Source organism: Dendrobium catenatum, unplaced genomic scaffold (genome assembly GCF_001605985.2).
Source record: "Dendrobium catenatum unplaced genomic scaffold, ASM160598v2 original_scaffold_67303, whole genome shotgun sequence".
NCBI classification, from domain to species: domain Eukaryota; kingdom Viridiplantae; phylum Streptophyta; class Magnoliopsida; order Asparagales; family Orchidaceae; genus Dendrobium; species Dendrobium catenatum.
This window is the reverse complement of record NW_021385752.1, coordinates 60,419-83,109: the sequence shown is the minus strand read 5'-3', so window position 1 is coordinate 83,109 and position 22,691 is coordinate 60,419. Positions and strand designations below refer to the sequence as shown.

General features: G+C 41.2%; 1 protein-coding gene across 5 annotated transcripts in view; it reads right to left on the bottom strand.

Annotated features, from left to right (window-relative positions):
- The window catches only part of LOC110101782 (protein CHROMATIN REMODELING 24), a 119,669-nt gene that overhangs the window by 48,426 nt on the left and 48,552 nt on the right, over window positions 1-22,691 (bottom strand). For all 5 annotated transcript variants that reach the window (XM_028691772.1, XM_020829844.2, XM_028691769.1 and 2 more), the window contains 2 exons: window positions 19,077-19,157; window positions 18,878-18,996 (listed from right to left, as the gene is read on the bottom strand). In XM_028691772.1, the coding sequence (XP_028547605.1) occupies window positions 18,878-18,996; window positions 19,077-19,157 (200 nt within the window). The remainder of the gene's footprint in view (window positions 1-18,877; window positions 18,997-19,076; window positions 19,158-22,691) is intronic.

Sequence of the window (22,691 nt, the reverse complement as noted above, 5' to 3'; positions counted from 1 at the left end):
TTTTGGATTTCTGGAGTATTTGGGTGGAGCTTTGGATTAAATGGACCCCTCCGGTTGAGATTAGTGTTCAACACGGCCATCATCGGGGTGTTTGGGGTCAATTCCATTTGACGGAACCTTGTCGACTCGACCAAGATTTTGACCAAGGATCGGGTTTTGTAGGCTTCGTGCCTTTTGTTTAGTGAATTCTTTTGATTGTAGGCCTTGAAAGCCTAATATGAGTGTATTGAAATAAATATACTGGTCGCCACAACCGTGTATTTGTTTAAAGATTCGAACCCTATCGACTCCTATAGATCCGTATAGAAGGATCAGGCTCGAACTAGAATTCACTTGTTGACCCGCGCAGCATCCCCAGATGTCACATGTGTACCAATAACACGCTCGCCGGGGCCCATGCGGATGATTTTTATATACCCCTTTAGTGTACCTATGTGTACACAGTTTATAGTGTACGTGCAGGGGTATTTAGAAATATTTGTAGACGCCTTCTGTCTGCTTGTACAGAGGTTGTAGATCCGGTGGCGTTGCATTATAGATTGTGGTCGCCTTCTGTCTGCTTTCATAGATGTTGCAGATCCGGTGGCGTTGCATTATAGATTATGGTCGCCTTCTGTCTGCTTTCATAGATGTTGCAGATCCGGTGGCGTTGGATTTTAATGTTGACTCCCCCTTTCTCAATCACCGGGGATGGACTTTCTGGATTTTGAAGTTTGTTGTTTTTGTAGAGAACTCTTTTTGAAATGTTCAGTGTAGTAGACTTGTTATTTCCGGTATTTGTGGGTACCAGAGCTGTTTTCTTCTCAAGTATGGAAATAAGAAGAGACTTTGGAACACCGAAAAGTTTGGTTCTAATTTGTTCAAATATTTCTTTTCTGATTTTGCAAGGGAGTGTCCTTTTTCGTACATTGGGTTGTCTTTGTACCCGGTATATTGACAGCATTTTGATCACCATTGTCGTAGGTGATGCTTGTACTTGTGCCCACAGTGGTTCGTTGTACCTACGATGTACACACTGTTGTTATCCGCAAGTTGTTTGTAGTCATTTGCAGGGGACCAGTTGTATCAACTACGGTCTTTTGAAGGTATTTGTAGGAGACCCATTGCTTCTACATCATATCCACCCTTTTCACTAATCTCGGGTGGGTTTTTCGTGTATTTGCTTGACCTCGTAGGGATCGTCATAGGAGATACTTGTACTTGTGCCCACAGTGATTCATTGGTGCTTACGATATGTCCACTGTTGTTATCCACAAGCGGCTCGTATTTGTTTATAGGAATCCGTCGTGTTTGCTACGAGCTCCGAGGAATGTTCGTAGGAGACCCTAGTTTCTTGCATCACATCCACCTTTCACCAATCTCAGGTGGTCTGATGCCTGCATTTATTTGTAGAGGACGGATCTTTGATTGTCAGTCTCAAGCATTGCAATCTCAATCAACAGGCATTTGTAGGGATTGCTGTAGGAATTCATGCATCGAGGTCTTGTAATTTGAATTTCCTCATGCGTGATTCAAACTTTGTCCTTGTATGTGTTTGGATCCAAATTTAGTTTCATTTAGACTTGAATAATCAAGTTTACAGGTCTCCCCTTAATGTCGTACAGCCCGAGTTAAAGTACGAATTCAAGTGCTTGTCCGAGTTAATTGTTCATAGTTTTTTTTTTAAATCCTTTGAGTTCAATTTAACATTCAAATGGTTTCAACTTGGTCCCATTTCGAGTTCATTTCATTTAAATTTGATCTTCAGTTCTATCTTGATTTTATTTAGATTTTGATCTTTAGAAATCATTTGAATTTTGTTCAGATTCAAGTTCTCTGCTTGTGTTCAATCAAGTTCGGCGGTCCACAAGTCCACAATTTATGTTCATTTCAGTTCTAATGCTTGTTCTTTTGAGTTTTCAAAACAGGTCCCGAGTAGAGTAATATTTCACCCGAAATTTCGGCATCCTCCCGGCGTCTCCCCCGTTTAGGGGGAAACTACGGAAAACTGGGCCTTTCCCACCACGCTAAGAAAAGCATGTATGGTAGGTGCCCTCTTTCAGGGGCTCCGCAGCCGTGTAAAGTCTTTGTTCCCACCACGCTAAGAAAAGCGTGCATGGGTCTTCTATCAATACCTGTTGCAAGAGAAAAAGCAGTTGTTTCCCCGCAAGCGAGTACTTATGGGTATCCTGACCTCGTCGTACGCATCGCACTGGATTCCCTTCCCACCACGCTAAGAAAAGCGTGCATAGGTGGTTTGCCGGTGCGTTACGAACTTCGAAAAAGGATTTGGAACCATGGGTCGCTCGCCTACCTTGTCGTAGGTGTCGCGCCAGTTGCCCCTCCCACCACGCTAAGAAAAGCGTGTATAGGCAGACCGCCGACTCGACACGCAGGACGAGGTAAGAAAGAAAGCCTAGGATCCAGAAATTATACCTTGGTCGGCTGGCAGATCGACGGCGGCTCGTGGATCGAGGCAAGAGGGTACGAAAACCGAGGCGGGAAGGGTAGGCAAGAGAGAAATGAGCATTTCTCTCTCTTTTTTTTTTGAATTAATTATAATTAATGCTAATTAATGATAATTAATTAGTAAATTATTTTTAATTAATTATTTATAAGAAATTATAATTAATTAAAATTAATTTTAATTAAATTTATTATAATTAAATAATTTAATTATAATAACTTAATTAGAATTAATTAAAATTAATCATAATATTTATAATAAATTAAAAAAATAATTAAAATTAATTAAATATAATTATAATTAAATACCAACTTTTTAATAATTTTTTTAATCCCTCGCATAGTGGAATTTATGGGATTTTGCCAAAAAGCGTCGGGAGGGTGAAGGTTTACCTTCAGCTTCCATGAGCTCCCCCAGTCTTTTGCTTCTTGATCAAACTTGTAAGTAACTTCCGATTCCCGTAGGCAGGGGCGGCGTCGGTTGGGACGGCAAAGCCGAAAAGCCAGCAACTGGAGCCGAAGAAGCCAAACTCCACTTCTTATTCCGGTCAAAATGGTCGTAACTTCCTCTCCGACAGGAGGAGAAAAGTCCGTCGATGGAGCACGTTGAACAGCCTGGAAGGAGCCGAGAAGCGCCGGGAGATAGAAAGTTATCTCTCACAGTCGGCGAGCTCCCGAGTTGCTTCCGATCAAACTGTCGTAACTTCCGGATCCGACGAGAAAGGGAAAATCGCAGAAGGTGTGGAGTCGAACATTAGAGAGGAGTCGTAGAAGCGAAGCAAGGGAGGAAGTTACGTTTACAGCCAACGGAGCTCCTGTTCATGCTTCCGATCCGACTGAAGGAAAAGTCGCCGAATGCGCGAGAGATCGAGAGAGAGGGAGAGTCGTCGAACCGAAGAGTAGGGGCTTCGGCCTCTTTTTAACGTCGAGGGAGATCGTGTGAAGAAGCGACGTCGATGTGCCAGCGACGTGGGAGGAAGTTGTGCGCGACGTGGGGAGCGACGTGCTTCGGCAGAGCAGGTAGGATTTGATTTTCTTTCTATTTTTTTTTTTTTTTGTTTTGCTGACTACAAGTCAACAAATGCCTCCCAACAAATGTGGTATGCGCTTAGAGCGGACCACGTTTGTTGCATGCTAATTGACCCTGTTGATCTCTAGATATTGTTCTAGATGTCACACAAGAGTTTTCATTTAGTGGATCTCCAAAATTTTGCTTGGATGTCACACTGCTCTCTTTTAGTGGATCTCCAAAAATTCGCTTGGATGTCACACTAATCTTCTTTCTCCACTGCGCTTGTAGATGTATCCATACATGGTTGATATCCTGCCTTTATGGATTGATGCTAGTGGATAGCATATCTTCAAGACTGCTCAACCATCTGGCTGTATCTTAATAGAATTTTAAATATTTATTTGGGGATTTCGGCATGCAGCGCAATGTCGACCCAAATAAATATTTAAAATGCCCCCAATCTTTAAGGACATTTATAGATGTTAGTCAGGGGACTCATTCTGCAATTTTAGCTTGAGCCCTGAGGTTTTGATTCTTTCTGTACTGTGCTTTGTGCTGCGGACTTGGTGAAGGGTTGTCTGATTTGTCTTTGCTGACTTGTCAAAAAATTTGTATGCCTTCTGCCCTTTGCTTCTAGCTTTGGCGGGCTTGATGAAGGTATAGATGCCGGTGACCTAAACCCTTAGGTTGGTATTAGGTCGATGACGAGAAGTCATCGGTCCAGAGCTTTGGGCATGGCGGACTTGTTGATGACGGAATCCACTTGGTTCAGCCATAAGCTTTTCATGAACTTTGGGATAATTTTCTTCGGTCCTTTGCTTTGTGCTTTGACGGACTTGTTGCAGAAAAATTCTTTCGATTCTCGCTTTGTGCTTTACGGATTTGTTGAAGGATTTGCAGGTTTTGGATTCAATTGAACGTAGGTAGTATCTTGATCCTTAACCACTTGAGAAGACTTTAATCTGAATTACGTGAGTTCATCAGATCAGGAGAGCTGGGATTTGACGGCTCTTTGTCCTCTGGTTGCTGAGATGGGGGTTCCTCTACTGCGGCCTTTCTTATGGCTTGTTGAGTAGATGGAGCTGCCAGCGATCCGGTCATATTTGGACTTGTTGGATCCGACCTTTTACACCCATTCAGGCTTCAGACTTGAGCTATGAGAATTGCGCTTCCCAATGCTGATTCTGCTAAAGTTGACAGATTTTGAGTCATTCTTCGTGGTTTTAGATTTTGGAGCCTACGAACATTCAGTAGCTGCTCGAGACCAATCTTCCACTGGAACTTTGATTCTCCAGTCATTTTGGAGAATTTTGCAGACTACGATCACTTGAACTGGACGAGTCAAATTGGCCTTCGTTCTTCCTACAGTCCTTACTGACGGGTTGACGAAGTGGGGGTTCCACTACTACGGCCGTTCTTATGGTTTGTTGAGTAGACGGAGCTGCCAGCGATCCGGCCATATTTGGGCTTGTTGGATCCGACCTTTTACACCCATTCGAACCTTAAGCTTCAGGCTGTCGAAAAGACTTCAAGCTTTTCCGACTTAATTTGTAAGAGTGTGTAGTTTCAAAAGTCTCTCTCTTGACTTTTAAACCTTGGTTTGTTGGAAAAGGTATCTCGATCTTTTGAGAGGTCACCTGCATATACTTTGAAAAAGAAAATCTTTGTATTTTTTAGCACAAAAAACACATGAATTGATAATTTTAAATATTTATTCGGGGATCTCGGCATGCAGCGCGATGTCGACCCGGATAAATATTTAAAATGCCCCGTCTCGCAGGGACATTTTAGAGTAAAATAGAATTGGAATCTTGAAATTTTAAATATTTATTCGAGGATCTCGGCACGCAGCGCGATGTTGTCCCGAAAAAATATTTAAAATACCCCCGGTCTAACAGGAGAATTTTGAAATGTGTTCTCATGACATAAGAGAATTTTAAAATATGAAATGTATATGCTAACAATAATGTATGAAAACATAACACATTAAGCACAGCATTTCATGCGTAGTATTTCTTCAGGTAACGACCATTTATCGGCTGCATGGGCCTTTGACCATTCAGATCGATGAGTTGATAAGCTCCACCGTGATACACCTTTTCGATGACGAAAGGTCCTTCCAAGTTGGAAGCGAATTTGCCACAAATCTTTCTATGCGGGATGATTGGTCTTCTCTGCACCAGGACCAATTGTCCTTCTTGAAATGATCGAGGACGAACCATTCGATCAAATGACTTTGTCATTATTACTCGGTAGATCTCCAAGTTATGCTGAGCTTGTAACCTGATTTCGTCGAGTGCATCGAGCTCCTCCACTCTTAGACGAGCATTTTGTTCTTAAGTCAGCTCATTCTGGACAGCAACTCGAAGAGATGGAAGTTCAACTTCTAGTGGCAGTATAGCCTCAACTCCAAATACTAAAGAGAAAGGAGTGGCTTTGGTTGGCGTTTTGTAAGTTGCACGATACGCCCATAGTGCTTCTGCCATCTTCGTATGCCACTCTCTTTTATTCTTGGAGAGAATCTTTTTTAGCAATTTCACCAACGTTTTGTTGAAGGCTTCAGCCAAGCCATTTGCTTTTGGATAATATATAGAGGAATACCGCCAATCGATTTTGTGTCGATCAACGAATTTGTAAATTTTTGTACTTTTGAAAGCAGTTCCGTTGTCTGAGATTATGCGGCGTAGCACACCAAATCTGTAGACGACATTATGGGTGAAGAAGTTGATTACATGCTCGGATGTAACTTCTCTGAATGGAGCTGCTTCTGCCCACTTAGAAAAATAGTCTGTCGCGACCAAGATAAAGCAGTGTCCTGCTGATGACGGCAGATCTATTGGCCCAATAACATCAGTACCCCAGCATTCAAATGGTCAGGATGCTATTGTAGGGTGCAGTGGATTAGGCGGTTGATGTATAACATCACCGTGAATCTGGCACTCATGGCACCTCTTAGCGTGGTCAATGCAATCCCTCACCATTCTTGGCCAATAATAGCCCATTCTTTTGATTTTGACTGCCATCTTGGGACCTGATTGGTGTGCTCCACAGAGTCCTTCGTGAACTTCTGCTACCACCTTATCAGCTTCTCGAGTCCCTAGGCATCTTAGCCACATTTGCTCGAAAGCACGTCGATACAATGTGTTGTTGACAAATGCATATCGTAGTGCTCTCTTTCTGATTTTGTAAACACCCAATACTTGATTCACAACAAGTTGAGAATCACCAAAAATATGGAGGTTTCGGATTCGGTCATCGATTGCAATCTCCAATCCTGCTATTAGGGCTTCATATTCAGCCTCATTGTTGGTCCGAGGTTCAGTCAAGCTAAATGAGAATCTCATTATGCCTCCCTCGGGTTCTACGAAAATGAGTCCGATTCCGGCTTGAGCTTTCTCTAGATTTGGAGGCCTAGCACGCTTGATTGACGATGCTCCATCAAAGTACATTTCTCATACTCGTAGCATCTCCTCTTCTTCAACATTCATGATCTGCTCGTAAGGTAGATCATCTTTGAGCGGTGAATCTACAGGGATAGGGTGTGCAGCAAGAAAATCTGTTAGCACCTGCCCTTTCACTGCCTTCTGCGGGACATATGTGATATCAAACTGTAACAGTATCACTACCCACCTTGCCAAACGACCTGTCAACGCTGGTCTTGTCATCAAGAACTTCAGCGGATCGATCTTTAATATCAAGGTGATTTTATGAGATAGCATATAGTGGCGGAGCTTCTGAACTGCGAAAATCAAAGCCAAACAATGCTTCTCGATTGGAGAGTAGCGGACTTCTGCTCCTATTAACCTCCGGCTGATATAATAGAGTGCATTCTCTTTTCCTTCTTCATTATGCTGGGCTAATAATGCTCCGAGGGACTCTTCTAGTGCTGTCGTGTACAGTATAAGAGGCTTCCACGGGATTGGCGCTGCAAGAATGGGCGGATTCAACAGATATCTTTTGATGCTGTCAAATGCTTCTTGGCACTCTTTGTCACATTTGAAACGGGCATCTTTCTTCATCAGTTTTGAAAATGGCTGGCACCTACCCGATAGATTTGATATGAATCTCCGAATGAAAGCCAACTGTCCTTGTAAGTAGCGGAGTTGTCGAAGGCTCTTTGGAGGTGGCATCTTCATGATTGTCTTGATCTTATTGGGGTCGACTTCAATTCCTCGATGTCGAACAACGTACCCAAGGAATTTTCCTGAGGATACTCAAAATGCACACTTGAGAGGGTTCATCTTCAGATCAAATTTTTATATTTTTTCGAACACTATTCTCAAATCACTTGTGTGATCTCTTCTATCCATGTTTTTGACAACAAGGTCATCCACATAGCACTCGACCTTTTGATGAATTAAATCATCAAATATACGAGTCATCGCCCTTTGATATGTGGCACCAGCATTCAAGCCGAATGGCATAACTGTGTAGCAGAAGATGCCGATGGGTGTTCTGAATGATGTATGCCTTTCATCTTCATGCGCCATTTTAATCTGATTGTAGCCCGACGATCCGTCCATGAAGGAGAACATATCGTAGTTGGATGTATTGTCAACTAGAAGTTCTGATACCGGAAGCGGAAAGTCATCTTTTGGGCATGCCTTGTTGAGGTCCCTGAAGTCAATGTAGATACGAATCTGGCCATTTCTCTTCTTTACAGGGACGATATTGACAATCCAGTCGGCATATTTTTCTTCTCAGATGAAGCCTGCTTCTATCAGCTTCTTTGTTTCTGCAATCACCTGTTTTTCAATCTCCAATCTCATTCTCCTTGGAGCTTGCTTGACGGGTGCTGTATCAGGCTTGTTGACCAATTTGTGAACTACCACATCAGGGGATAAGCCAGGCAAAGCAGTCCCTGAAATCACATAGTAGCTCTTTTATTTCTTCTACTTGATCTTCTGGTATAAGAGAACTAATGAAGGTTGGGCGAGGGTCTTCCTCAGTTCCCAAGTTGACTTCTTTTAGCTCATCCATAGTTGCTGCCTGTCCACCATCTTCCAGTTCTTCTGGTGCAGGCTCAGCCTCTACGGGTTGATCATCATAAGCTTTGGATTCGTATATTTCGTCTTCATCATTATCAGATTTGATTTCTCCGCATGTGATTGCTCGACAAGTCTCTTTTTGGAGGAATTTTCGTTTGATAAACCCGATGCCTTTATATGCATCTATATCCTTCCGTCGTAATGGACGCGGATTTCTCCCATACCAGAGGCCCAAGCTTATACGGAGCTGTCGTTTGGTAGTAGGAATATTGATTTACTTTCGTATCATTCTTTGAATATTCTTGGTATTGAATTTGGGTAGCCTCGTAGGAAATAATTCCTCGGAGTCGAGGAGCATGCAATCCCAGTCATGATTCTCCTCTTCACGAACTCCCGTGAAATACAATACATTTTCGGGTGCAATCCCCTTCTTCAGAGGAGGCAGATAAAGAGTGGAGAGTTCTTCAATCTTATGCACCTCGCGCGAAATGAGTTCTTTGAAATGTTGCAAGGGAACACGTGTGACTACGAGTACACTGTCTGAAATTGACAGACTGTCAATTCTTCTGGAGAACACACTCTGCACTGATTTCATGTAGATTGAGTCATAGTCATAATCATCGTTTGAAAATTCAACCTGCCTACTCCATTCATCCGTGGACTGGCATATTTTTCGAGATTTGGCAGGAATAACATTATCTTCATCTGTGTCACTCCCAAGATGAGGCATATATTTCTTTTCTTTGGGAATGGTTAGTGATTTGGGAAGAACCGACATTGCTTTCTTTCTCCCTACACGCTTCTTATCACCTTCTTACTTGGGTTTCTTTACAGCCTTAGAATTTGATGCTCTAGCCTCAAGAGAACTTGACGGCTTTTGCTTCTTTGGCATAAAGTACTTAGCATCTTCATAAATTGTTACTTCATGTACTGCAAAGGGCTGAATATCACCAGAAATTTTGAATTCTTCTCCTTCTTTGAGATACTTCATGCACTGGTGTAATGTTAAAGGGACAACGTCGTATTCATGCAGCCAGGGGCGACCCAATAATGCCTTGAACGAAGTGTCCGCATCAATCACATGAAATTTAGCTTCTGTATGGAGTTCCCCAAATACAAGAGGAAGCATAAACGAACCAAGGGTTTTCTGCCCTTTCTCATTGAAGTCGTGTACCATCAACTTGTCTTGCCCAAGATGTTCCACATCGAGGCAGAGGGATCTCAGTGCTTTCAAGCTCATGAGATTTACGGAAGATTCATGATCGATCAAAATTCGACTGATCATCATATCGTCGCTCTCTGCCGTAACATATAATGGGTGATTGTGATCTGCCGTTCCAAGCATCATATCATCCTCGGCAAAGGTGATAAGGGGCTCATTTCGAGCTTGCAAGACTTCCGTCAAGTTACGCTCAGCAAAATATGCCTCATATCTTTCGAGGTCTTTGAGAGCCTGAATCAAAGTCTCCCGAAGGTCTTTAGACATCAAGAGAGCATCATATATGCTAAGTTGCACTGGGATCTTCCTCAAGTGGGATAAAATATTGTAATATATCCCCTTAAACAAAGTATTATTTTTCTTGTGATCTTTGAGGATAATATCTTCATTGATAACTATGTATTTTCCCTTATCTTTATTAGGGATCCCTTTCTTTAGTGGAGGCGGCAGTACCTTGCCACTTCTCAATTGTACTTGGGCCACCTCATCTGATTCAGACTTATTTGATGAAGCATTCTCTTTAGAGTCAGCCATTATTGTGTCTGGGGATTCATCTGTAGACTCGGAATCGTCTCACAACATCACTTGTTTTATTTGCGATTCTATGCTTGGGTCTGAGTCTTCATCATCCGGAAAACATAGATCATCTGAACTGAATTCCATTGATGACATCATCAGACAGAGTTCAGGGGCCGCTTCTTCAGCGTATTTCTCCCTTTTTGTTATCTTTGATGTTGCTGAGATGACTCGGCATATGTCCGTAGGGAGAGATTCGGCCTCAGCTTCTTCCTCCTTTTCATCTATTTTAAGCTCTTTTATAAAATCACCGAGCTTAATAGGCCTTCTGGTAGTCTGGTAATATTCACCCAGACTATCAATAGCCTTTTGAGTTGCAGTCTTCTTCGTCATAGGCTTCTTCAACTTGGCTTTCTTCTTAGAGGACTTTGGCTTTGCTTTTCCCGATTTGGACGAGCTAGCTTGGCCAGGTTGCTGTTTAGAGGTGGATGCTTGTAACAGAGGCAACCATTTTAAGCTCAGTACTGGCTCAGTATGAGACTTCCACTTGACACCTGGAACTCCCTCTAGCTGTTTCAGTATTTTTGTTATCTTCTTGGAGACCGCAGTCTCCCATTGTTCCTCTTGGACAAATTTTTTTGTTATTGTTTCTTTAGACGGGAGTACAGAAGAGGACGTGACTACTCGGGTGGATTCCTTTCTGAAACGAACTAACACATTATCTGATAATGTCAATTCTCCCTTCTTGTACATCTTTTCCAACCAATCTTTGAAGACATAACAATCTTCAATTGGATGGCTAACTACCCGATGATATGGGCAGTAGTTTGGGTCGCCACTGTGCTTGGACTCTTTAGGTCTCTTGCATTCTGGTAATTCCAGACCGCTCTTGAGTGCTTGTCGGAATAGTTTGGCGACACTTTCCCTCTTGAATGAATATTCTTTATTCATTTTCTCCTTGAGGGAAGGGACCGTTCTATCACCATCTCCTGCAGTCTTCCTCTGGCGCTCTCCTCCACCAGGAAAGGCTCGAGGTTTGTCATTTCCTCCAAGAATTAGTTTTGGTTGAGGATTTGGATTGTAAGCTTGCTTTGGCTTTTCTTCATATTGCATAGGCTGCTTTCCTTTGTCTACATTATACACTACCCGTTTACCTTTATCAGGTCTGGGAGGGAATGCAGAGTAAACTTCATTTCTCCTAGCATCAGGCGCCTTAGCCTTTTTGGATTTATCAGGGAGGCTTTCAGACTTTGATAAGTTTAACTTCTCAAATTTTGCTACCCTATCAAATAGATCTTGGAAGGTAGTAATAGAAGCCATGCATAAGAAGGGTTGCATTTTATCATCAATGTTCCCCATCAATAGTTGAACTGCATGTTCTTCTTCTAATTGCTGCTCGCACTTCATGCTGAGATTGCGCCAGCGTGTTATATACCTCGTCACTGATTCATCTTTTCTCCTTTTATCTAGAGCAAGATCAGCGATAGTAGTCTTTTCAGTTGCACTGGCAAATCTTTTCACAAATAAGGCCTCCAGCTCTGCAAAGGCCTTCAGTGAATCATTCGGTAGTTCGGCATACCATTCGAAAGCAGTTCCACCCAAGCTGCTCACGAATTGCCTGAATAACAGAGCGTCATTACCTCCTGTATTTCCACAGGTAGCTTTGAATTGCGCGAGGTGTTGTCTGGGATTTTTATTGCCATCAAAGATATTGAAAATTTTTGCACAGAATATCCCTTTGGATATGGCACCTGATCGTACTCTGCTGGGTACGGGCGACCTTTGCCTACCAGCTTCTCTGCTTGTTCAGTAGCTATAATGACCTTAATCTTTTCACTAATTAAGCCCTCCAGCTGTGATGCATTTAAAGGTTCAGAGGCACTCGCCACATTTTGTGGAGTACGCTGGCGGGTTGGATCATCATTCTTATCTCCACCTTCAGGTACACCTTTCACTCCTGAGGCCTGAGGCGCTTGAGGGTTTTGAGAATTAATAGCTTGGTTGACGGGCTGAACTGGTGCAGGGCCCACAGAAGTGGTCTTCTGCATCATCTCCATCATAGCCGTCATCTGAATCATCATCTCAGTCATTTTATCATTTAACTGAGAGATTTCTCTGTCTTTCCTTCGCATCTGTCGCCTCATTTGATTTCTCATTTCAGCGAGTGTGATGTCTTCGCAAGCGAAGGGATTTTCTCCGACCTCTTCTTCTTCCTCATCTCCTTCTTCTGAGGAGCAAGCACTTCGGCTCGCAATGGATCTAGCCATGTGGCGACGTCGATAAACACGTACGCGTGGCTGTGATTGCTGGTCATCTTCACCACCATCATCATCTTCCTCTTCAACATCGACGTGGCTGACCATACGAACCACCTCGATCTCCATAGTGTCATCATCGTAATATTCTTCTTATTGTACCTGAATTTCTGAGCGACGTCGCCACTGAATTTCAGGTTCTTGACTTGGAATGACTATTTCTTCGATCTGCGGACTGCGATCGAAATAAACTTCCTCTTTGGTTGAAGTAGGAGAATGACAAAATCTCCTGGAAGAATCTCCAGGATGTCGACCGTCAATATAATTGTCGTCATTATGGGCCTTCTTTTGGACCCATTTCTGACGAGTTCTGTTAGTAGGGGCGGATCTCCGAGAGGCTGCTCCGGATGTCACACCTGATCTATCTTTTTCTTCAAAGATCTTTTCCCTTCGAGGCTTCGGCTTCCAAACTTGCTTCCCTTTCCACCGGGACCTTTCAGCGGCGGATCCCCGAACATATAATTCAAGTGTCACGCCCCGATGCTCACGCGTGGACCTTGTTGTCGGTAATCCCTTCTTTCAACTATCGTAGCAGATGACAGCCTCTCTCTAGGAGGAGTTCTTCGGGCCTCAACAATCAGTGGCCTCTGGAACTTCTTTTTCATTAAGCCCTTCTCCTTAACTGTCTTCAGTACACGGTGTACCCGAGCAGACAGACGTTCAGGCTCTCTTGTCTTCTGAGGGGCTGGAACATCAGGTTGACGTTTCCAGAAGGATTGCTTGAGCTCACCAGAAGAGCTGTTTCTTTTTATCCACTTCAGGTTAGAAAACCTGTTCTGAGTTGGAATATTGACTTCTGGTTCTTGTGCCGGCAGATTGGAGGGATGGATTGGAACAGGCAGCTGTTGAGCACGTAGCTCTGCGTTTCTCTTCCTCCTCTGCCTTCTGTTGAGCTTTCCTCCAGATGAGGAAGCTTCAGCATCATGCCTCCCAAGTGCTACAGGTTCTCTGGGCAGGGCGGTGGTGTTTGCAGTCACCACAGAGATCTTTCTTCCAGTGACAATCCTTTTTGCAGTAAGGGTCTCAGGTTGGGATAGTCTTTCAAATACATAAGTTATTCCTTGGGCAGCACCTCTGGCAGTAGTCCTTTCAGAGTGGGACCTTCCAGAATGTTGTTCAGAGTTGACATCGTACACAAGGACGGCTGCAGCACTTGCAGTAGCTGTTGAGAATTCGAGCCCACCAAAGTGGATGGTGGCTCCTGTACTTCCAGTTTCAATCACAGCGTTTGCCAGCTAGATCATAGCTCCTCGTCCCAGTTGGACGGTCATCGGTGTGTCCTGCATTTCCATTCTACAAAAATAAAAGGCAGGGGTTAGTGATCAAAATTGATACATCACCCCACGCTTTCATAATAAAGAAATAACGCAGAACAAATAATAGAAGCATAGGAGAGTTAGAATGGAATTAAAAACCCTGCTAAACGAATTTCCATTGATCTTATTTAAAAGATTCAATTTCAGGAAATTTAAAATTTGATTTACTTGCTACTATAGCCTTTTAGGTGACTAACCAGAGATGTAAAGAGAAACCATTCCCCAGTGGAGTCGCCAGAAATCTGTGGGCTCCGAAAATTCGGCCCCAGCCTCCCCGCCACGCGATTTCTTTCTGTTTATTCGGCGAGGGGAGTTTTAACGGATTAGGTTCCGGGGTAAATTTTGGAGGCAGATGGGTTTGTAGATAAGACACTACCCAGAGATTTCGCCCTCATTTTGCGAGGACTTTATGATCTGAGTTTTGGTTTCCTATAGGCGCAAGCCCCTATAGTTAATTACCCCTCCCGATCACGAGAGAGAACTTTCGATTAAGGCTAGTCATCAATCAGATATGTATAAAATACGTGTTATCGGCATATAGTAGCAGCATGAGATTGAGTATTGGAAACTGGATTTGGATTTGGGTATATTTGATATTTAAAATAGGAAATTGCACCATCTAGCACTTAAAGAGGATGGTGGGGGAATGGATGATAGACCCGATCAAGATCCCATGGTTCCGTCGTCCAGGGCCATCGTGGTCCCTGGTCTACTTAGTTAGAGGAGGTAGTCGACCCAACCTGACAGAAGGATCCTTGTCGGCAGCCATGGGTTGCTTTGTACAAGGGGACCTTGTAGACCGAGGGTGAATGTTTGTCTAAGGGGACAAATTTGAATCCACCTTAGCTTACAGAGGGCTTTGTACCCTATCGATCATATCCTATTGATTCATATCTCAAGGATTTGATGCGAATAAGGAGCTTCGTGCCTTTTGTTTAGTGAATTCTTTTGATTGTAGGCCTTGAAAGCCTAATATGAGTGTATTGAAACAAATACACTGGTCGCCAAAACCATGTATTTGTTTAAAAGTTCGAACCCTGTCGACTTCTATAAATCCGTATAGAAGGATCAGGCTCGAATTAGAATTCACTTGTTAACCCGCACAGCATCCCTAGACGTCATATGTGTACCAATAACACGCTCACCGGGGCTCATGCGGATAATTTTTATATACCCCTTTAGTGTACCTATGTGTATACAGTTTATAGTGTACGTGCAGGGGTATTTAGAAATATTTGTAGATGCCTTCTGTCTGCTTGTACAGAGGTTGCAGATCCGGTGGCGATGCATTATAGATTGTGGTCGCCTTCTGTCTGTTTTCATAGATGTTGTAGATCCGGTGGCGTTGCATTATAGATTTTGGTCGCCTTCTGTCTTCTTTCATAGATGTTGCAGATCCGGTGGCGTTGCATTATAGATTGTGGTCGCCTTATGTATGCTTTCATAGATGTTGCAGATCTGGTGGCGTTGGATTTTGATGTTGACTCCCCCTTTCTCAATCACCGGGGATGGACTTTCTGGATTTTCAAAGTTTGTTGTTTTTGTAGAGAACTCTTTTTAAAATGTTCAGTGTAGTGGACATGTTATTTCCGGTATTTGTGGGTACCAGAGCTGTTTTCTTCTCAAGTATGGAACTAAAAAGAGACTTTGGAACACCGGAAAGTTTGGTTCTAATTTGTTCAAATATTTCTTTTCTGATTTTGCAAGGGAGTGCCCTTTTTCGTACAACGGGTTGTCTTTGTACCCGGTATATTGACAGCATTTTAATCACCATTGTCGTAGGTGATGCTTGTACTTGTGCCCACAGTGGTTCGTTATACCTACGATGTACACACTGTTGTTATCCACAAGTTGTTTGTAGTCATTTGCAGAGGACCAGTTGTATTAACTACGGTCTTTTGAAGGTATTTGTAGGAGACCCATTGCTTCTACATCATATCCACCCTTTTCACCAATCTCGGGTGGGTTTTTCGTGTATTTGCTTGACCTCGTAGGGATCGTCGTATGAGATACTTGTACTTGTGCCCACAGTGATTCATTAGTGCTTACGATATGTCCACTGTTGTTATCCACAAGCGGCTCGTATTTGTTTATAGGAATCCGTCGTGTTTGCTACGAGCTCCGAGGAATGTTCGTAGGAGACCCTAGTTTCTTGCATCACATCCACCTTTCACCAATCTCAGGTGGTCTGATGCCTGCATTTATTTGTAGAGAACGGATCTTTGATTGTCAGTCTCCAGCATTGCCATCTCAATCAACAGGCATTTGTAGGGATTGCTGTAGGAATTCATGCATCGAGGTCTTGTAATTTGAATTTCCTCATGCGTGATTCAAATTTTGTCCTTGTATGTGTTTGGATCCAAGTTTAGTTTCATTCAGACTTGAATTCATCAAGTTTACAGGTCTCCCCTTAATGTCGTACAGCCCGAGTTCAAGTACGAATTCAAGTGCTTGTCCGAGTTGATTGTTCACAGTTTTTTTTTGAAATCCTTTAAGTTCAATTTTGCATTCAAATGATTTCAACTTGGTCCCATTTCGAGTTCATTTCATTTGAATTTGATCTTCAATTCTATCTTGATTTTATTTAGATTTTGATCTTTAGAAATCATTTGAATTTTGTTCAGATTCAGGCTCTCTGCTTGTGTTCAATCAAGTTCGGCGGTCCACAAGTCCACAATTTATGTTCATTTGAGTTCCAATGCTTGTTCTTTTGATTTCAAAACAGGTCCCAAGTAGAGTAATATTTCACCCGAAATTTCGGCAACATCCCGGCGTCTCCCCCGTTTAGGGGAAAACTACGAAAATCTGGGCCTTTCCCACCACGCTAAGAAAAGCGTGTATGGTAGGTGCCCTCTTTCGAGGGCACCGCGGCCGTGTAAAGTTTTTGTTCCCACCACGCTAAGAAAAGCGTGCATGGGTCTTCTATCAGTACCTGTTGCAAGAGAAAAATTAGTTATTTCCCTGCAAGCGGGTACTTATGGGTATCCTGACCTCATCGTACGCATCGCACCGGATTCCCTTCCCACCACGCTAAGAAAAGCGTGCATAGGTGGTTTGCCGGTGCGTTACGAACTTCGAAGAAGGATTTGGAACCATGGGTCGCTCGCCTACCTTGTCGTAGGTGTCGCGCCGGTTGCCCCTCCCACCACGCTAAGAAAAGCGTGTATAGGCAGACCGCCGACTCGACACGCAGGACGAGGTAAGAAAGAAAGCCTAGGTTCCAGAAATTATACCTTGGTCGGCTAGCGGATCGGCGGCGACTCGTGGATCGAGGCAAGAGGGTACGAAAACCGAGGCGGGAAGGGTAGGCAAGAGAGAAAGGAGCATCTTTCTCTTTTTTTTTGAATTAATTATAATTAATGCTAATTAATGATAATTAATTAGTAAATTATTTTTAATTAATTATTTATAAGAAATTATAATTAATTAAAATTAATTTTAATTAAATTTATTATAATTAAATAATTTAATTATAATAACTTAATTAGAATTAATTAAAATTAATCATAATATTTATAATAAATTAAAAAAATAATTAAAATTAATTAAATATAATTATAATTAATACCAATTATAAATTTTTTTTAAAATTCCTCGGCATAGTGGAGTTTATGGGATTCATTTCTGGCCGAAAAGCGTGCGTGGAAGGGTGAAGGTTACCTTTCACTTCAGTTAGCTCCCAGTCTTTTGCTTCCGATCCAAACTGTAGTAACTTCCGATCCCGGTATGGCAAGGGGCGGCGTGGTGGAGGCAAAGCGAACAGCAGCGACTAGAAGCCGAAGAAGCCAACTCCACTTCTTGCTTCGGTCAAAATGTCGTAACTTCCTCTCCGGCAGGAGGAGAAAGTCGTCGATGAGCACGGTTGAACAGCCTGGTAAGGAGCGCGGAGAAGGCGATCGGGAGATAGAAATGTATCTCTCCCAAGTCGGCGAGCTCCCGAGTTGCTTCCGTCGAAACTGTCGTAAACTTCCGGATACCGACGAGAAAGGGAAAAATAGCGAGAAGGTGCGGAGTCAGATACAGTGGATGAGGAGCGGAGAAGCGAAGCAAGGAGGAAGTTACAATCACAGCCAACGGAGCTCCCTGTTCATGCTTCCGATCCGACTGAAGGAAAAGGTCGCCGAAATTTGCGCGAGAGATCGAGAGAGAGGGAGAGTCGTCGAACCGGAAAGAGCAGGGGCTTCGGCCTCTTTTAACGTCAGGGAGACGCGGTGAAGAAAGCGACGTCGATATGCACAGCGACGTGGGAGGAGTCAAAAAGGGGTGTGCGCGGCAGGGAGCGGACGTGTTCTTCGGCAGAGCAGGTTTAGAATTTGATTTTCTTTTTTTTTTTTTTTTTTTTTGCTGACTACAGGTCAACAACTAAAAACTTTTAGACTGAAAGAAATACCAGCCCAAAGTCCAGAAGATAATTAGTTGCCTTTAGGATAGATTATAGTCAATCCAGCAAGCATACCATATGGTGCTAATGCAGATATTTATGAAATAAAAATTGAATGATAATGTAAATTGATATATATATATATATATATATATATATATAATCATTGTGCAACATAAATGAAAAGTCTACCCTCTTACATCACATTAGTTCAACTAGGGAAATACTAAGAAAAGGAAAGGGTAGTGAAAGCAAACCATAGCATAAGGTTCTTTGATAGCAGAATAAAGCATTTCGAGCTCAAGTTATTAGCCACAAGAAAAAGAGCCACCTTTTTTGACAATACTGATGAATGACATCAAATTTGAGAAAATTATTAAAATGGTCCCTTGACTCTTGATGAAGGACCAGAATGATTCTCAACGATATTAAAGGACCATTTTGATCCCTCAAGTCTTTAAAAAAAATAAAAATATTCCCATAGTGGGACTATTTTGGTTCTTCTTTAAGAAGTTGAGGGACCAAAATGATCATTTAGCATAGATAGCGACTATTTTGGTATTTCATAAAAAGTTGGGACTATTTTGATCTTTTTCTCCATCAAATTGGGACTTGCATAGAATAATAACATAACTTGTGCATTTCAAAGAGTAATTTGGACTGCTATGGATTGAACAAAAATCACCTTGGATTCCATGCTGGATCAACCACAATGACACGATCTGCTTTGGTAAGAGTCAGGCCCAGTCCTCCAACTTGTGAGGTTAACAAAAATATAGGCGCCCCACAGCCCTCTTGAAAATCCTGTAATAGTAGAAATGTCAAATTTCTAAGGCATCAAACAAATGAAAATTATAAGTCATTTATAAGCATGAGCTAGGCACCTTAACAATCTTCTCTCTATCAGATATTTTGGTAGTTCCATCAATTCGTAAAAATTTGTATCCCTCAGATAAAATTGCTTCCTGCAAAGTTGAAAAAGAGAAATATAACGAATTAAGGATTTTTGAATAAGAGGACTTGTCATCAGTATCATAAAAATTCAAGTTGTATCAATACATAAGAACAAAGCATTAACAAAGAACTGATAATTCAAAATTTTGCAACCAATGCAAAAATTAAATAGTAAAGAATGTTATTAATGTCGATTGAGTATATTCGATTTTACTAATGATGAAGAAAATATAAACTCGCGGCCATTTAAGTGTTTAGAAAATTTGCCTTTTTTTATCAAACAAACACTACGAATGCCTCCCAATAAGTGCAATGAGGTATTTATTTATTTATCTATTAACTAGACATAGGACAATGAAAAAAAGTATCTTAAAGTCCTTAGGGTTGGTTTATCAGATTAATAAAGTCTTGTTCCAAATGGAAATGCTAGCCTTAAATTATAAAATAAATATCCAAGTAGTCATGCATGAAAAATGCCACAATAACCACAAATAATAAACTTAAATAAACTATGAACAAATTAACATAAAACTTGACACACTAACCAAAACATAAACTTAGTTAACGAAACTCTTACTGACAATCAGAGTAAGAATTCTATGCACCACCAATTTCCAGATGTCATAAAGAATTATACATTGGAAAGTTAAAATGTTGTTGATGAAAGAACTACGGATCCTTTAGTACATTGTTGAACTGCTGAAATCATCCATGAGAAGTCCAATCCAAATAAGAAGAGATAAATATGAAATCCATCTCACGGGAAATAAATCCCATTAAAAATGGAGAATCCACTCATGATAGATCAATCCCGAGGTAAGAGATGAAAGTGATAAACTATTTCATCTTTAGCAATATTTATCAAAATTGTAGGATGCACTTTTCATAAATCATCTTGATTATAACCAATAAGCCTTGGGATGTATCTACTGCAATAGGTGGTCATTATGCACGTCGATAGACTGAAATTATGGTCCTAATTTTCAATATTGGCTCATAAATTTTTTTTCACTTTGGGTCCAAGATTAAAACTAGTAAGATTGGTCCTCTGATGGGCAAATAAAATATGATTGGGCTATTGAGGTGGCCCAATCAATCCATTTTAAGTCATTGGATGATTTTTTTTACTAGAAGAGGGATAACTTTTAATTAAAAAAAAAAAAGGAATGGGCTTTATTCTTGCATTTTACTGAGAAAGGAATGTAAAACAAACAAATGCAAGGGGAATCAATCAACATTAAGATATGATATAGGGTTAATATTGAATTCCAATAAATGGTCATATGTATGTGGAGGATGGTTGGCTTCAATTTATTCTTGGTATTTAGGTTTGGTTTTGAATAAGGTGTTAGGGTCGAATAACAATGGTTAAAATAGGGTTAAGATTTGTTCAAAGTTTTGAACGTTTTTTTACTAGCATATCGAAGAAAATCAAAGACATTTATGACTAACAATGTTGGGTAGATGAAGGTTTATAATAATTAAATAAAAGGATAGATTTTAGAAAAGGATAAGAGATAGCTATGAATACAATTCCATTTTAAATTTTCAAATTCAAATTCAATTATAATTTCAAATTAAAACATGCCAACTTTAAATTCAAATGAAACTTGAAATATAAGGATTGGTAATGGATGAGTTTGATTGAAATTTTTATAGAGGAATCTATGGAAAGTTACTGATTCTTTTATGGATTGATGACGTATAATGATATTGCTCACATAAATAGTATTAACTCAGGGAGCAATATGTAGGGGTAACTCCACAGCAAAAAAGGTTGATTTGCTTGCAAGAGTACATTAAACAAAAATTATCAAGTCATATATTAAAAAATAGGACCATACGGTATATGTTATATGAAACAAATATGTGCAATGGTAATTTGATGGAAAGAAATGTACAACAGAAAATTCGCTTTGAAACCCGTTTGATGTAGTATGGACAATGAAATGTTGGATCTATTAAACAATCTAGAAAGCAAACGAAGAAAGAAAGAAAGAGAGTAGGGTAGGGTTAGAAAAAATGAGCAATAATTCCTCAAGCAATTGATGTTGAAATTTCAAAGAGCTATAACTCAAAATAATTAGTTTATTAACATTTGAATCATACAACCCTCGGCGCTAATATAATAGTTCTTATTCCAAATGTTAAAAACATTATTAAACACATAAAATAAGTGTCAAACTAGCATTTAAGGATAAAGTTTGCATTAACCACAAGCAAATAACTGAAAGACAAATAAGAAGAATAACATAAAGCATAACACAAAAAAGATATTTTGAGAAAAAATTTGTTCAAAGAAATGTTGTGGGCTCCAAAAATTCGGCCCTGGCCTCCGCCCGCTTTACTTTTCTTCTTCGGGAGAGTTTTAACGAAATAAGTTCCGGGGTAAATTTTGGAAGGCAGATGGGTTTGTAGATAAGACACTACCCAAAGATTACGCCCTCATTTTGCGAGGATTTTATGATTTGAGTTCTGGTTTCCTATAGGTGCAAGCCCCTATAGTTAATTACCCCTCCCGATAATTAGAGAGAACTTTCGATTAAGGCTAGTCGTCAATCAGATACGTAGAGATACACATTATCTGGCATATAGTAGCAGCATGGGCTTGAGAATTGGAAGTTTGAAGGGTTGCAAGATTTGATATTTCAAATAGAAATTTCACCATCTTGCACTTAAAGCGGATGATGGACCATATCAAGATCCCATGGTTCCGTCGTCCCGGGCCATCGTGGTCCATGGTCTACTTAGTTAGAGGAGGTAATCAACCCAACCTGACAGAAGGATCCTTGTCGGCATCCATGGATTACTTCGTCCAAGGGTACCTTGTAGACCTGGGGGACGTGTTTGTCTAATGGGACAAATTTGAATCCACCTTAGCTAACAGAGGGCTTTGTGCCCTATCGATGATATCCTATAGATTCATATCTCAAAGATTTGACGCCACTAAGGAACGTATTGGCTCTGGTCATAACCGGTATTTTGTGATGCTATTTGGCGGCAAAACCACTCGGTTCAGATGGTCCCGGGTCATGTCCGTTTATCCTGCGATGTCATTTAGCGGCAAAATCGCCGATCAGAGGACACGTACTACATCCTTACTGGTAGGAGATTTGTTGAGAATGGATCCTAGTGATATTTTCGACTAGGCATTAGCTCCATGTGAGCTTAAGAAAATTTCAATTTGTCCACTCCAGCAAACTGTTGCGAAGGGTGGATGGATTTTGCTTTAAGTGATTGATGGATTATTTCAATTTTAAATATTTGGATTTTTGGGATTTCGGGCACTTGAGATAGCATTTGAAATGTGTTTTTGAACCCCTCTGGTTGAGATAAACATTCAACACTGCCATCATCGGGGTTACTTTCAGGTCACTTATATTTTTGTAGGAATTTGAATTTTGTGTAAGTTTGGAGGCTTTTGAAATGGTTGGATTTAACCCCTCCGATTGAGATCTGCATTCAATAATGCCATTATCGGGGTGTTTGGGATCATTTCCATTGACTAAACCTTGTCGATCCTATCAACTTGATGATAGGGGATC